Source organism: Antedon mediterranea, chromosome 11, assembly GCF_964355755.1.
Source record: "Antedon mediterranea chromosome 11, ecAntMedi1.1, whole genome shotgun sequence".
Classification (NCBI taxonomy): domain Eukaryota; kingdom Metazoa; phylum Echinodermata; class Crinoidea; order Comatulida; family Antedonidae; genus Antedon; species Antedon mediterranea.
This window is the reverse complement of record NC_092680.1, coordinates 4,967,132-4,982,841: the sequence shown is the minus strand read 5'-3', so window position 1 is coordinate 4,982,841 and position 15,710 is coordinate 4,967,132. Positions and strand designations below refer to the sequence as shown.

The 15,710-nt window shown below is 31.8% G+C and overlaps 2 protein-coding genes across 2 annotated transcripts in view; both read right to left on the bottom strand.

Moving 5' to 3' along the window:
• The window catches only part of LOC140062178 (transmembrane protein 234-like), a 54,045-nt gene that overhangs the window by 8,944 nt on the left and 29,391 nt on the right, over positions 1–15,710 (bottom strand). The window lies entirely within an intron of this gene.
• On the bottom strand, positions 8,659–15,611 carry LOC140062979 (melanocortin receptor 4-like). The gene is made up of 3 exons (XM_072109397.1): positions 15,138–15,611; positions 9,826–9,908; positions 8,659–8,966 (listed from the first exon to the last, which is right to left on the bottom strand). The coding sequence occupies exons 1-3, from the start codon at positions 15,609–15,611 to the stop codon at positions 8,696–8,698; spliced, it is 828 nt and encodes a 275-aa protein (XP_071965498.1). The 3' UTR covers positions 8,659–8,695.

The following is a 15,710-nucleotide window of genomic DNA, read 5'->3' as shown; positions in this document are numbered from 1 at the left end:
ACTACAACTAATAATCTTTTTAACCAAAAAATTGCTGTAGAAATGTTAAGGTAGCAAACTGAGTTATTATCACAATGATAACAAGGATTACAAATGTTTTAGTAGTAACACTAACATAACATGACAAGCTATATAGCAATCCACTGCTATCAAGCTATGAAACAAACTGATAGTCGGTTGAGGAATATCAAATCAATTGTTTAAATCCAAACCAACACGGTAAATGTCATTTACAGGATGTAGTCTTAATCGGTGAAATCTCGAAAAGAAAAATCTCCTTTTATAAAAATGAAATAGACAATTAAAAACAATAAACCAAAACTCATACTTTATCGTCAAAGTTTGTTCAAAAAACTTATTTCTCTTATGGCTTTTCTAAACTCCTTCAGTCTAAACACATACAAGATCGGATTTGCAAGACAATTAATGAGTACCAACAAATACGCGATAAAATATTTGAGTAATAGACTTTTATATAATCTAGAATCACAAGAATTGGCAAACAAAACTGCGTTTATACCGGCTAGTATCCATGTTATCAACACTACACCTGTGATAATACAAAATGTTCTCAGCATCTTGCTACTGTTGTTGTTTCTATTTCTTGAAAGGTTCAGTTTTTTACGCTGACTTTGAATACGAAAGTATATAATGATATAAACAGTAGTGTTGACCAACACGTAGACTCCGGCCAAACCAATAAAACAACCCAAGCAGATCATTGAGACAACAAACGCAAAAATAATCTGAGTTATAATCACAGTGATAACAAGGAGTACACATCTTTTAGTAGTAACAATAATATGATATTTAAGTGGTGCTCCTACAAGTGCTATATAACAATTAACTGCGATACATGCTATGAAACAAACTGATATTAAAGTTGAGGAATATCCAATTCTTATAACCCATAGAATTATATTCTTATCTACAGCGTGTAGTCCGTTCATAAAGCAGAGATAGACAGAACTAACCACATCAGTCAAGGCTAGAACACTCACAAATATGTTTCGTTTATTGTGAAGTCTTTTTGAGACAGCTATCAGAACTACAACGGAAATGTTTAAAAGAAAAGAAAGTACACACAGTGCATAAATAAATTGTTGTATATAAAATAAGTAACGATTTTTCTTAAGCGTTTCTTGTATTTTTGCAACGTCCCAACAACTTCCATTAGAGCTCAGATGCATTATATCTAGATGATCAAACCCTTTCATTCTTACAGTTTAGTATCTTTTAAAATTCCAATCTGAAAGGTTGATCGAAAGAAAATATAATTCTTCGGAAACAACAAAATGCCTCGCACTTCCTTAGTAGAAAAAATAGATAACAATATTTCAATAAATGTGAACATATATCCTTCGTTAATAAGTGTTAATATTGAATTTAAATTGTCAATTGTACCAGAAGGAACCTGCTTTATATCTACACACTTTCAACATTGTTGTGGGTTTTAAAAGGAATTACCGGTTTCTCATAATAATTAAGTATAATAATAATATTAAGTAAATTTAACTTACTCTTGTTCGTTGCCGCTTTACTCAATTTAATCTTGCGCGTGATGTATCAAATCTAAACAGATCACATCTAACCATTTTAATTACGTATGTTTATTGAGTGACGATAAACATCAATCACACGCCCATGTTTAAATTACTAAAATTGTATGCAACATAATTTGAATGGTAATTGTATGGTCTAACTCTCCGTAGCATGACTAAAAAGAAATAAATCACGGAACATTATTTTATCTGCACCAAAACAAACATGTGCTTATATGAGGACTTTATTCTGAACATCGCTTATTTATGACTTCTAGTAAGGCTTGTAAATTTCCACAATGACTTGTCAGATACAAAGTGCATCACATGTTCTCTAAGTAAGAGAAAAATAATATGTTTTGTTGTTTTTTTCATTGCATTTATTTATATTGGAAATTATTTCCTGAAATAAAGTTAAAGATGAAACTAAACAAAATCTGAACTTAAAATTCGACTTCACTTATTATTTTCTTGATTAATTTGTCCTAGTTTTTCGTTGCGTGACGTGTTGACGATTAAATATGCAAATGCTAACGATTACCGTGTAAACGTTTATTAAGTGTATGTAAATGATCTAATATCAATGTCACGAAGCTGTTACAATTATTACCATTTTGTTTATTCAGATCAATCAGAAATAGTAATTAAACACGTAAAGTAATTGGTACTGGCAGAGATATTGACGACACTCTTAAAGATGTATTGCCCCCAAAAACATGAAAAATGAACACTAATTAAAATAGACTTTGAATGATTATTTTATAGTTTTAATAGAGTTAATCCCTTCCGTAAAAAAGCAAACAAAAATGTTTTCTCATATAAAATGACAAAATAAATGGTCAAATTCATCTAAAAACCTATTGGCTCACAGCCAATTCGACTATTTTATTGCTTTAAATTACAGTTTTTCAGGTAAATGTTTTTTTTATCGATTAAATTTTTGTTTAAAGTGGATAACTAATATGTGATATTAAAATGGAATTTTCAACAAAAAATGTAAACAATTATTTTTTCAGAGAGACAACGTTGAAAGATGCGACTTATCCACTCAACAGTAGGCCTATACAGACTCCGACCTAAAGTAGAACCACTAATTTGACACCCCAATGAAGGGCACACTTCCCGCGAAACGAGGTAAAATTATGCTTGAAAACTACACGGCCAACTCTTGAATGGAAAGGTAATGGTTTGCTAGGCTACTAACATTTCAATTCTTCGGATTCTACACGATATGAATTAAAAATCACCATTATATTCAACATTGTTTTTCTTCCTTTATTTTCTCATATGAAATTTGCAAATACGAATTTGTAAATAAATTGAAGTTGCATTGACGATAACATATAGAAATCATCAACCAATATAATTCTTTAATTACTAAGTTTTCTATATTACTATTATTTTGCTGAATGATCGATGAAGAGAGTAGCAGTTAATAATGAAATTGGTGGTTAGTTTCTTGTGAACTTTATTCAATCATAATAATGTTTTAGTTATAACAACAATAACCATATTAAAGTGTAGTACAGAACTAACCATCATTTACACACACAAAAAAAACCAATATTAATTATAAAAGTGATTATTTACAGTGATTATTTACAATAATGATAGTGAATAATAATAATAATAGATGTAGAATAGTAAATATTTGTAAGTACAGCCAATCAACAATGAAAAATAACACTGACTTTTAATACAATTGAAAAATTAATGAGATACAGAACAAAAACAATATACTGAATAAATATACAAAGTTTCATTAGAAAAAAAGTGTGAGTGCCCAAATATGGTAGTAATATGCTTAAATATGGTAGTGTTATGACATCATCATGTCCATATTTGGGCACATCACACCTTTTTTTTTGTCACATAAAGTTTGATAGTGTAGACAGAGCTTTAGTAATATTCTATTAATATTGTGTTATTGTATACTAAGTAAACTTTCAATGTCAGGCAGCGTTTAAAATGTTAGTACATAAATATAACCATAAACCTATTTTTCTGTAAAATTCAAATATTCAATTCAAATGTAGCACAAAATATATTTTTAAAATACAAACAATAAACTAACAATCATTACTTTCATCGAAACTGTTTGTTCAAACAAAATATTTCTCTTATAGCTTTTCTAAACTCCTTCATTCTAAACACGTACAAGATCGGGTTTGCAAGAGAATTGCTGAGTACCAATACAACAGAGATATAAAAAGCTAGTAGCGTATAATCATATACTTGTAAATCACAAGCATTGTCAAGCAAAGCTGCGTCTATACATGCTAGTATCCATGTTATCAACGAGAAACCTGTGATAATGCAAAATGTTCTCAGCATTTTTCCAGTACTATAACTGTTCCTACTTCTTGCTACAGTCATTTTCTTAAACTGACTCTGAATACGAATGTATATAATTATATATACAATAGTGTTGAGTATAATATACATGCCTACCAAACCAACAAAACAACCAAAGCAAATTATAGAAACGATAAAACCAAATACTAAATTTGGTATTATAACAATAATAACAACGAGCACACATCTTTTAGTAGTAACAATAATATGGTATTTAAGTGGTGCTCCTACAAGCGCTATATAACAATCCACTGCGATACATGCAATGAAACAAACTGATATTAAGTTCGATGAATATCCCATCTGTATAATCCAAACAAATACATGCGTATCTACAGCATGTAGTCCGTTCAAGAAGTAAAGATAGACAGAGTTGGTTGCATCTGCCAGGGCTAAACAACGCACAAATATGTTTCGTTTATTGTGAAGTCTTTTAGAGACACTTATCAGAACTACAACAGAAATGTTTAAAAGGAATGAAAATACACACAGTGCATAAACACATTGCTGTATATAATATAAGTAACGATTTGTCTTAAGCGTTTCTTGTATAATTGCAGCGTCCCAACAACTTCCATTACCGCTCACGTAGATCATATCCAGCTGCTCGTAACCTGGCATTTTTACAATTCAGTACACTCCAATTTGAATTGTATTTTCGACAAAAGAAATACAATTCTTCAGAAATACAGTCTATATATGGGTAACTCTTCGCTAATAGAAAATATGCATTTTGTCTATGGATATAATAGTTCAAGAAAAGTCCATTCGGGGTTAATAAGCTTACTGATTGTAATCTAGCCAAACCATTTGAAATAGAAAGAACGTGTCTAATATCAAAGATAATAAAAGGAGAAGATACAACAGTTCCGTTGGCGGTGTAAACCACATCCGGGTTACTATCTGCCTACGCCTGAAGGTGGCGCATTTCCTTTTCACTAGAAGAAGTGCGCCACCTTCAGGCGTGGGTAAGATAAAACTTTTATTGTAAATATCTATAAAAATGCAAACGATGATTATTTATCAAAATGATTATCAAAATATTAATAATATCAAAATTAGTAGAGCACAGACGCGAGAACACATCAGATCATCACGATCCATCGAAACGTGGGATTAGACGGGAACCATATCTAGAGCCCGCCGTCGTTCGGCTGCTGGATTCTTACGCGTCCATGAATAAGCGTCCGCGTTTCCTTTCCTTCTATGTATAACAGCGCGTACTGTTGATTCTTTACCTATTTATATTCTTTGCTAATATCTACAGAATTATAGTGTACTGGGCATACATTGTTGATAAACCTCGCAATTCTAATTGTGGATTTTAGTTGATATGAAAAAAATCTAAACGAATCACACCAGACCACGTAATGTTGCAAGATTGGTTTCAATCAAGTTGTTGACATTATATTACCGTGTTGACATCACACGCCACTGTAATAATGTACACTTTAATTTAGTATTTCTTTTCATAATTAAGTACTGTACTCCGTTACACTATAGCTTTTTCAAAAAAGAAATGTTATCATCGTTAAATATTGTCTATTTTGTTATTGTATATAAAACTAATTTTGTAAGTAATGCAGCTTTTAAAATGTCATAATACATAAATAGAACCATAAAAGCTGATGTGTTATTCTTTTCCTGTCAAATTCTTTTTCCAAAATGAAATCTTTCAAAATATTATTTACTTCAAAATATTTTATTAAAATTGTAGCAGACAATATTTAAAAAAAATACCCACATTAAACAATCAATATTTTCATCGACAAAGTTTGTTCAAACAACATATTTCTCTAATAGCTTTTCTAAACTCATTCAGTCTAAACACATACAAGATCGGACTTGCAAGAGAATTACAAACTACCAACGAAATAGAGATAAAATACGCTAGCAGTACATTATCATATTCTTGTACATTGCAAGCATTGTCAAGAAAAACTAATCCACCTATACATGCTAGTATCCATGTTACGAACAAGAAGCCTGTAATGATACAAAATGTTCTCAGCATTTTTCCAGTACTATAACTGTTCCTACTTCTTGCTAGAGTCAGTTTCTTAAGCTGAATACGAATGTAAATAATTATATATACAATAGTGTTGAGTATAATATACATGCCTACCAAACCAACAAAACAACCAAAGCAAATTATAGAAACGATAAAACCAAATATTAAATTTGATATTATAACAATAATAACAACGAGCACACATCTTTTAGTAGTAACAATAATATGGTATTTAAGTGGGGCTCCTACAAGCACTATATAACAATCCACTGCGATACATGCTATGAAACAAACTGATACTAAGTTCGATGAATATTCCATCTGTATAATCCAAACAAATACATGCATATCTACAGCATGTAGTCCGCTCAAGAAGTAAAGATAGACAGAGTTTGTTGCATCTGCCAGGGCTAAACAACTCCCAAATATGTTTCGTTTATTGTGAAGTCTTTTTGAGACCCTTATCAGAACTACAACAGAAATGTTTAAAAAGAATGAAAATACACACAGTGCATAAACACATTGTTGTATATAATATAAGTAACGATTTGTCTTAAGCGTTTCTTGTATAATTGCAGCGTTCCAACAACTTCCATTACCGCTCACGTAGATCATATCCAGCTGCTCGTAACCTGTCATTTTTACAAATCAGTACACTCCAATTTGAAAGGTATTTTCGAAAAATAAATACAATTCTTCAGAAATACAGTCTAGATATGGCTCGCTCTTCGCTAATAGAAAATATGCATTTTGTCTATTGGTACAATAGTTCAAGATAACACCCGTCGTGATAATAGGCCTACTGATTGTAATCTAGCCCAACCATTTGAAATAGAAAGAACGTGCCTAATATCTACAGAATTATTTCTAACTAATTCAATAGTCGAGTGTATTTACGATATTGTATTGTAAATGTGTAAAGGTACGTTAGGTAACTAAAACAGTGCAGTTGTCCAAGTGAGACAGACTGCGGCTATGTCATCCGTAATCACATTTACCACATCAGTGTTTAAATCGGTCGCGTTTAAATGAAAGTTCTCACTGTCTTAAATTCCATACAATCTCACACTGGCAAAACGAACGAACATTCTTCATTTGGCTCTGTTTCTTACAACACCAGGTACGTCGTTACTTGTTTATTAAATGTATGTAAATGATCTGATATTTTTGACAATCAAATTGTTGGAATGATTTTGCTCTTCTGTTTACTTCAATCAACACGCACCAGGAGTCTGATCCAACACGCACCAGTAGTCTGATCCAACACGCACCAGGAGTCTGATCCAACACGCACCAGTAGTCTGATCCAACACGCACCAGTAGTCTGATCCAACACGCACCAGGAGTCAGATCCAACACGCACCAGTAGTCTGATCCAACACGCACCAGTAGTCTGATCCAACACGCACCAGGAGTCAGATCCAACACGCACCAGTAGTCTGATCCAACACGCACCAGTAGTCTGATCCAACACGCACCAGTAGTCTGATCCAACACGCACCAGGAGTCAGATCCAACACGCACCAGGAGTCTGATCCAACACGCACCAGGAGTCTGATCCAACACGCACCAGTAGTCTGATCCAACACGCACCAGTAGTCTGATCCAACACGCACCAGTAGTCTGATCCAACACGCACCAGGAGTCAGATCCAACACGCACCAGTAGTCTGATCCAACACGCACCAGGAGTCTGATCCAACACGCACCAGGAGTCTGATCCAACACGCACCAGTAGTCTGATCCAACACGCACCAGTAGTCTGATCCAACACGCACCAGGAGTCTGATCCAACACGCACCAGGAGTCTGATCCAACACGCACCAGGAGTCTGATCCAACACGCACCAGTAGTCTGATCCAACACGCACCAGTAGTCTGATCCAACACGCACCAGTAGTCTGATCCAACACGCACCAGGAGTCTGATCCAACACGCACCAGGAGTCTGATCCAACACGCACCAGTAGTCTGATCTCAAATAAAATGCTTCATTACATTGAATAATGTTGTTCATGTTTTTATTACCCCATTTATTATCATTCTTCTTTGACAATTTTCAAATCAAACAAGATATAATAAAAAAAAACCATACTTAATAGTATAGAGTTCTGAATGATAATAATTATGATATTAATATTCATAATGTTTTTGACACCAAATGTTAAATGATTGATCGAAGTACCTAGCAGTAAAAAATGACATTGATGGTTTCCAAATTATAAGTCAATATTAATCTATCTTGATTGTATGAAAAAGTAACCGTACATTAGGTAAATATAAGGTTGTTGTGTTTGTCTATTCAAGTCACTGAAATCTTGGCAAAAATCTTGTTAATGATTACTTTTATAAAATTTCCTGTAATAATGCATTCAGAATTTTGCGCTAACAATGACTTTGCAAGGCTGACCAACAACATTGAAATTGTATAAAACAAATAAGTCTCAGCTTAGAGAGTGAGTAGAAAACGATTAGGTAAAAATACACAGTTCAAGTCACCGTTCTGAATCCATACCATTCTACCTGCATAATGTATCAATAGGCCGTATCGATTGGATTTTCGAATGTTTAAATTAGTGTTCATGTAAATTAATGATTCGTTTTAAAGTAATTTGTTGAATGTACTCTTCCACATAAACGCCAATCACTACGAATACTGCTCACAAATTGGATACAATAATAAAATACATTTTAACAAAACATAAACTTATTAACCTTATAAGATTAATTATAAAACGGTACAGGAATGAAAGGTCGCGGTCAAATACAGAATGACCATAATTAATTTTAGCTAAATACACTTTCTTATTTCTTGTAGGGCCTTTCTAAATTCATCAAGTCTGAAAATGTAAATAATTGGATTTACAATTGAGTTACAAATTTGCAAGAAATCGCATCCAAAAATGATTAACACATTCTCATGAAACAAATAACAATTGTGAATTAGAATGTAACCGACAGAAGCTGGTACCCAAGTTAAAATCAGTACCCCTGTGATAATTATAAATGTCGTCAGCATCTTGTTACTCTTGGCGGCATTTGTTGACATGCGCAGTTGTCTTCTTTGAAACAGAATACGAATATAAATTGTTATATACAGCAATGTATTTAGAAATATGTAAACTAATACTTTAAAAACAAAGCAGGCTATACATCCTACATTATCAATGAAATAACAAAAAGCTACCTGAGTAACTATCACAATAATAACGACGAACACACATCGTTTAGTAGTAACAATAATGTGATATTTAAGTGGTGCTCCTACAAGTGCTATATAACAATCCACTGCGATACATGATATCAAACAAACTGATATTAAAGTTGCTGAAAATCCAATTTGATAAATTAAACGACCGTAGGAAGTGTAGTTAAATTCGTTAAACCACAAAATGTACATAGAGTTCAAGGCGTCGAAAAACGCTAGACAACTCACAAATATGTTGTGCTTTTTGTGAAGCCTTTTTGCAGCAGCTATCAAAACTACAACCGATATATTTGACAGAAATGACAGCACAGACAAGACATTGATGAAATGGTGTATATAGAATATATATGGTTTGGTAACTAGTGGATCATCTGTGCGGTTTATATTTCCATCCACACATCTGGTAGTGTTTTCCATTGCGCGTTCAAATACATCTAATGCTACTTAATCTATTACATAGTTATCGCTGAGTGTCTATTTACGATTTAGTTTTTTTTTATAGAAAAAATTGTACATTCAGTAACTAAAACTCTGTCATTGTCCACCAAGTGAGACGGCAGCTATGCCACCTGTAATCGCATTACCCCAACAGTGTTTAGATCGGTCACGTTTAACAAACAAAAAGTTCCTGTTTCTTAATTCCATACAACCTCACAAAACGAACCAACATTCTTACTTGGCTTTGAATTCGTATGAATTATGGAACTGCTGACTTTTTTGAAGTCTTTTCTCCTGGCAGCTTCTTGATTTCACCACAACAGCTCAGGTACGTTATTACAACTTGTATGTAAATTATCTGATATCAGTGATAATCAAACAGTTCAAATTACCTTCTGTCTGCGTACTTACACCAATCAATCAAAACCAGCAGTGATATGATTTAACTTGATATGACATCAAAGTCATCATTGCATTTAATCATGTTTTCCAATTTTTTTAATCAACAATTAAAACTTAATTAGTGTAATACAGTTCTGAATAATAGTACAGTATTAGGATATAATTCGTAATAATTTTGTTGACATCAAGTGTTAAATGATTGATCGAAGTAATGACATTGATGGTCTCCAAATTATCAATCAATATTATTCTATCTTTATTGTATAAAAAAGAAACCGTCAACTTCGGATGTCTTCCAAATGAGGTTACAGTACAGCAAGACTTTCCAAAGTGGGTTTTTTTGATTGATTGATTGATTGATTCTTTTATTTTTCACACAACATTCATAAAAATATAAATAAAAGATTAAGTACATTAAAGTGTGAAAAACAGGATAACCACAAGCAAGCAAAGCTTTTAATCTGTGGCACCCTAACTTAAAATATAAATTTACAAATATATTACAAAAATGTTTTCATGTAGTAAATAAATGAAGGAAAATACAACGTACTATAATATAATATATATATATATACATCAGTCTCAGAATATATACGAACATGTAATTAATTAAGTTAAAGTTAGACATATTTTACAAATGTTGTTTTCGCAAAGATATATTGTTTCTTTATAACTATTAATGCATTTATTTAGTAATAGTTTTTTAAATATTGATATATTTTCACTCTCTCTTATATTTCTTATAAGTTGATTCCATAGCTGAGGTCCTCTATATGCTATACTTTGCTGACCCATATTAGTTGATTTTAATTTTATACAATAATTGTCTTTATTTCGAGTGTTATATGTACTGTATGATAATTATCAAATAAACTGAATAAAGAATTAAAACATTTTGGAAGTTGTCCTTTTTGGTATTTAAACATAAAATTTAAAACACTGTTTTTATACAAATCAAATATATTAAATGTGCCCGTTTTCACAAAGAGCTGAGAAGAGGGATGATGAAAGTCTACCTTACAAATGATCCTAAGAGCTTTTTTCTGAAGCAATAGAAGGCGATCCAAATTGTCTTTGTTTCCCGCACCCCATACAATAATACCATATGTCAACACTGGTAATATAAGTGTCTTGTATATGGTAAGTAACACTTCAGTAGATATTAATTTTTTTTATATGACACATGGCACCAATTATTGAGGATGCTTTACAAGAAACTGCATTTGTATGGTGTCTAAAGTTCAGTTTCTCATCAATGATGACACCGAGAAATTTAGTATATGGTACTCTATCTATTGAAACTCTATTTATTGAAAGTACAAATTGGGATGTGTCAATGTTGGTATTCTTTCCACTAAATAACATATACGTAGTCTTGGTTGTATTAATAGTTAATCTATTAGTTTTACACCATTTCTCAATTTTATTTAGTTCATTTGTCATTATTGTAAAGGCAGTGACGATATCATTGTGTTGTAAAAACATATTCGTATCATCTGCAAACATTATTAAATCAACGACATTACTTACAGAAAACATGTCATTTATGAAAATCAAAAACAGCAGGGGTCCAAGGATTGACCCTTGTGGAACGCCTTGTTTTATTATTTTGGTTACAGACTGACACTTCCAAATTTGTACGAATTGTTGTCTTTCTCTAAGGTAGCTTCGGTACCAATCAAGAACCACGCCTCTTATTCCATAATGGGGCAATTTTGTGAGCAATAATTTATGATCTATCGAATCGAACGCCTTGGATAAATCCAAAAATACGCCAATCATAAATTGCTTGTTGTCAACGGCTGTTGTTATTTTATCAAGGACTTGTAGGAGGGCGTGGTTAGTTGAATGACCTGCCCTGAATCCATATTGAGATTCATGTAACATATCATATTTACACAAAAAAGCGATTGTTTGGTCATATACGACCCTTTCAAATACCTTAGATATACATGGTAATATCGATATCGGTCTATAATTTTCTATTTTCTCTCTTGCTCCTTTTTTATACTCAGGAATTGTTTTAGCAATTTTTAGTTGACAAGGATTAATGCAATTTTGGGAACAAAAAACAAACTTGTAAACGAATTAATTTCAGTTTTTACTTTTTGTATATATAAATCCTACATAATATATAAAGAACTAGAAACGACAGAAAAAAAAGAATCTGCAAATATTTGGGGTCTATTTAAAAATGAAATTATAAACCTCATAAAAAATGAATATTCGTATAACTTTTATACTGCTGATCAGAAATGGAAAAATAGTAAAGACAAGATATTTGATCTATTGAATAATTAAAATTGTGCTGGAGATCTCTCTCCCTACGTTTTACAATTGTATTTTATATCATTGTGTTTTAATATGTAATGTAATGTAACCCTTGATTATGTTTTTAGACAATTTTAATAATATATGAAATCCGCAATATTCAGAATGTCTTTATATATTATATATTGTATGTAGGTCATAAGTAAATGTTTTTAATAATTGTAATTTTTTTTTAATTCATTTTTAAATATACTATGTCATTAAAAAAACACGTTTTAACAATAATCACAAATATGTACGCGTCACTTGCATGTGACAAGAAAAAAATGGAGAACATGACCTTCGTTTTTAATATTTTAATAATATAAGAGAATATACATATTATATGCCTTATTATAGTGAACTTGTATATATTGAAATAATTTGTAATGCAAACTAAAATAAAAGTGGGACGAGCCTATAAAAAACAAAAAAAATGACGATAATTGCATTTAATTTCTTTTATGGCCTTTCTAAATTCATCAAGTCTGAAAATGTAAATAATTGGATTTACAATTGAGTTACAAATTTGCAAGAAATCGCATCCAAAAATGATTAACAAATTATCTTGAAAGAAATAGCAATTACTTTGAATTAGCATGTAACCGAGGGAAGCTGGTCCCCATGTTAAAATTAGTACCCCTGTGATAACTATAAATGTCGTAAGCATTTTGTTACTCTTGGCGGCATTTGTTGACATGCGCAGACGTCTTCGTTGAAACAGAATACGAACATAAATGATTATATACAGTAATGTGTTGAGTAAAACGTAGATCAATACCATGAAACTAAAACAAACTATGCACCCTATACTATTTACAAAAACACCGAAAGCCACCTGAGTTACTATCACAGTGATAACAAGGAGTACACATCTTTTAGTAGTAACAATAATATGATATTTAAGTGGTGCCCCTACAAGTGCTATATAACAATCCACTGCGATACATGCTATGAAACAAACTGATACTAAAGTTGCGGAAAATCCAATTGGAAGAATCCATGCACTGTAGAACTCACTCAATTCGTTCACCCACAAAATGTACATAGAATTCATGGCATCGACAAACGCTAAAGAGCCTACAAATATGTTGCGATTTTTATGAAGCCTTTTTGCAGCAGTTACTAAAATTACAACTAAGATATTTGCCAGAAATGACAGCACACATAATACATTAATGAATTGTTGTATATAGAATAAATATGGTTTAGTATCTAGTACATCGTCTAGTGGTACATACACACAACTCGTGTTAGTGTCCTCAATTGTGTTTTCCAAATCATCTGCCATAGTTTTTAATCCATGAGAATGTACATCTACGATATTTTATTTTCCACTCCAGGTGTAGGCCTACAAATGGGATCCAACGTCAACATTCAGTAACTAAAACGGTGTCATTGTCGCTGTCATAATCATATTTGTTTGACTTGAGGAAAATGTATATACAGATGTTTTGCCGTGTTGCTGCAGCTGTACTCCATTCTAAGAACATAATATAATTTTGTCCATCTTATTTTGATCATTCTTCTTATAAAGTTTAATTGAAAAGTTTCAAGTTTATCTTTGTCAAACCTTCTTTTTGTCACTTTAAAACCATACAATCTCACACTGGAAAAACGAACGAACAATCTTATTTTGGCTATGAATTCGTGTGTACAATGGAGCTGCAGATATATAATATATATATATATATATATAAATCCAAAGGCAAAATACTGAAAAAAATTACAAAAAGCGAAAAGCTAAATCAAAACGATAGTAAAACAGCCAGAAAAGTTAGCAGAGCTTTTATATTTTCTTAAATCATTTCCTTGTTTCTTCGCCCCTTATTTATTGATTGCTCACATCAGCTCCTACGTGTTGTGTGTCTTTCTCATTGGATTTTTTCCTTCTCTATAAGTTTTCATTATGATTATCCTTGCATTTTGATTAGTTGATATTCATATCACGTGGTATTGATGATTTTAATTCCATTTAACGGCAAGGTCGTTGTTAAAAAAGTGTATAGTACTAGTTTTGGATGAAACAGACACTAATGTCTTGAGTTCCGGCTCATGAATGTGTTCAAGGTTTCTATTTCCATGTTTTACACATAAAGATTTAACAATAATCGACAGTATTCCACTAGAAAAAAAACCTTAATTTTGAATGTTTCATTGTTATATCTCCGGTTGACGTCATTGTAATTGAGAAACTCAGATATTCAATATTGTTGCAAAGACTTCAACTTTAAACAAACCAATTACCTCACGTTCAGTTGACACGTCATAAGTTGACTGTCATTCCAAATTGATATGTAATTAAACAGTTTACCAGCGAAATTATTTAGCCTAGGTAAACAAACTTTAACAATCGAGAATGTTAAGCGTAATGTTAATGATTTCTACTAAGCTACTAGCTACAGCTAAACTACTACTATTGGTCCTCTGAATTTAAGTTAAAATGATTTGGGTTTATTGTATCTGGAAATTAATTAGGTCTACACTTACTAAATTCAGTTATAGCTTTTCTAAAATCATCCATTCTAAAAACATAAATAATTGGATTAGCAAGAGAATTAAAAATTATCAAAACATTTACTACACTCGTTCTTAACAGGGTATCTTCTTCAAACAGTTCAGTTAGAACTAAATAGATAGATGATGATCCCCATGTTAAAATCAGTACCAAAGTGATAATGATAAATGTCTTTAACATTTTGTTACCTTTTGCCTTATTTTTTGACATGCGTAATTTTCTTCTTTGAAACTGAATACGAACATATATAATTATATAGAGGAATGTGTTGAGTACAACATAACTAGTTATTACAAAAATAAAGCAGTTAAAACATTGCATTCTCCCCGAGAAAAAACAGATAGCAACCTGAGTTACAATCACAGTGATAACAAGGAGTGCACATCTTTTAGTAGTAACAATAATATGATATTTAAGTGGTGCTCCTACAAGTGCTATATAACGATCAATAGCGATTAATGCGATGAAGCAAATCGACGTTAAAGATGAGGAATATCCAACTCGAATAATCCATACATTAAACATGTTTCTATTAACATAAACGTTAAATTCATTAACCCACCAAATATACACGGAATGTATTGCATCAGCAGCTGCCAAAGATCCTAAAAATATGTTGTGCTTTTTGTGAAGCCTTTTTGCAGCAGCTAATAAAATTACAACCGAGATATTTGACAGAAATGAAAGCATACATAAAACTTTAATTAATGTTTGTAAATAGAATGTATATGGTATATTATTCAGTGTATCATTGTGAGAGTTGAGATTTTCATCCACAGAGCTGAGCAAAGTAATATTCTCAATTGTGTTTTTCAGTTTATTTTCTTCCATAGTTTAGTCATTCACTAATAACGATACTCTTAATTGTATCGAGTGTACACATAACATTTATCTTCTTCTTCTGTTTTTCTTGGCTAACCCTCGTTTTGA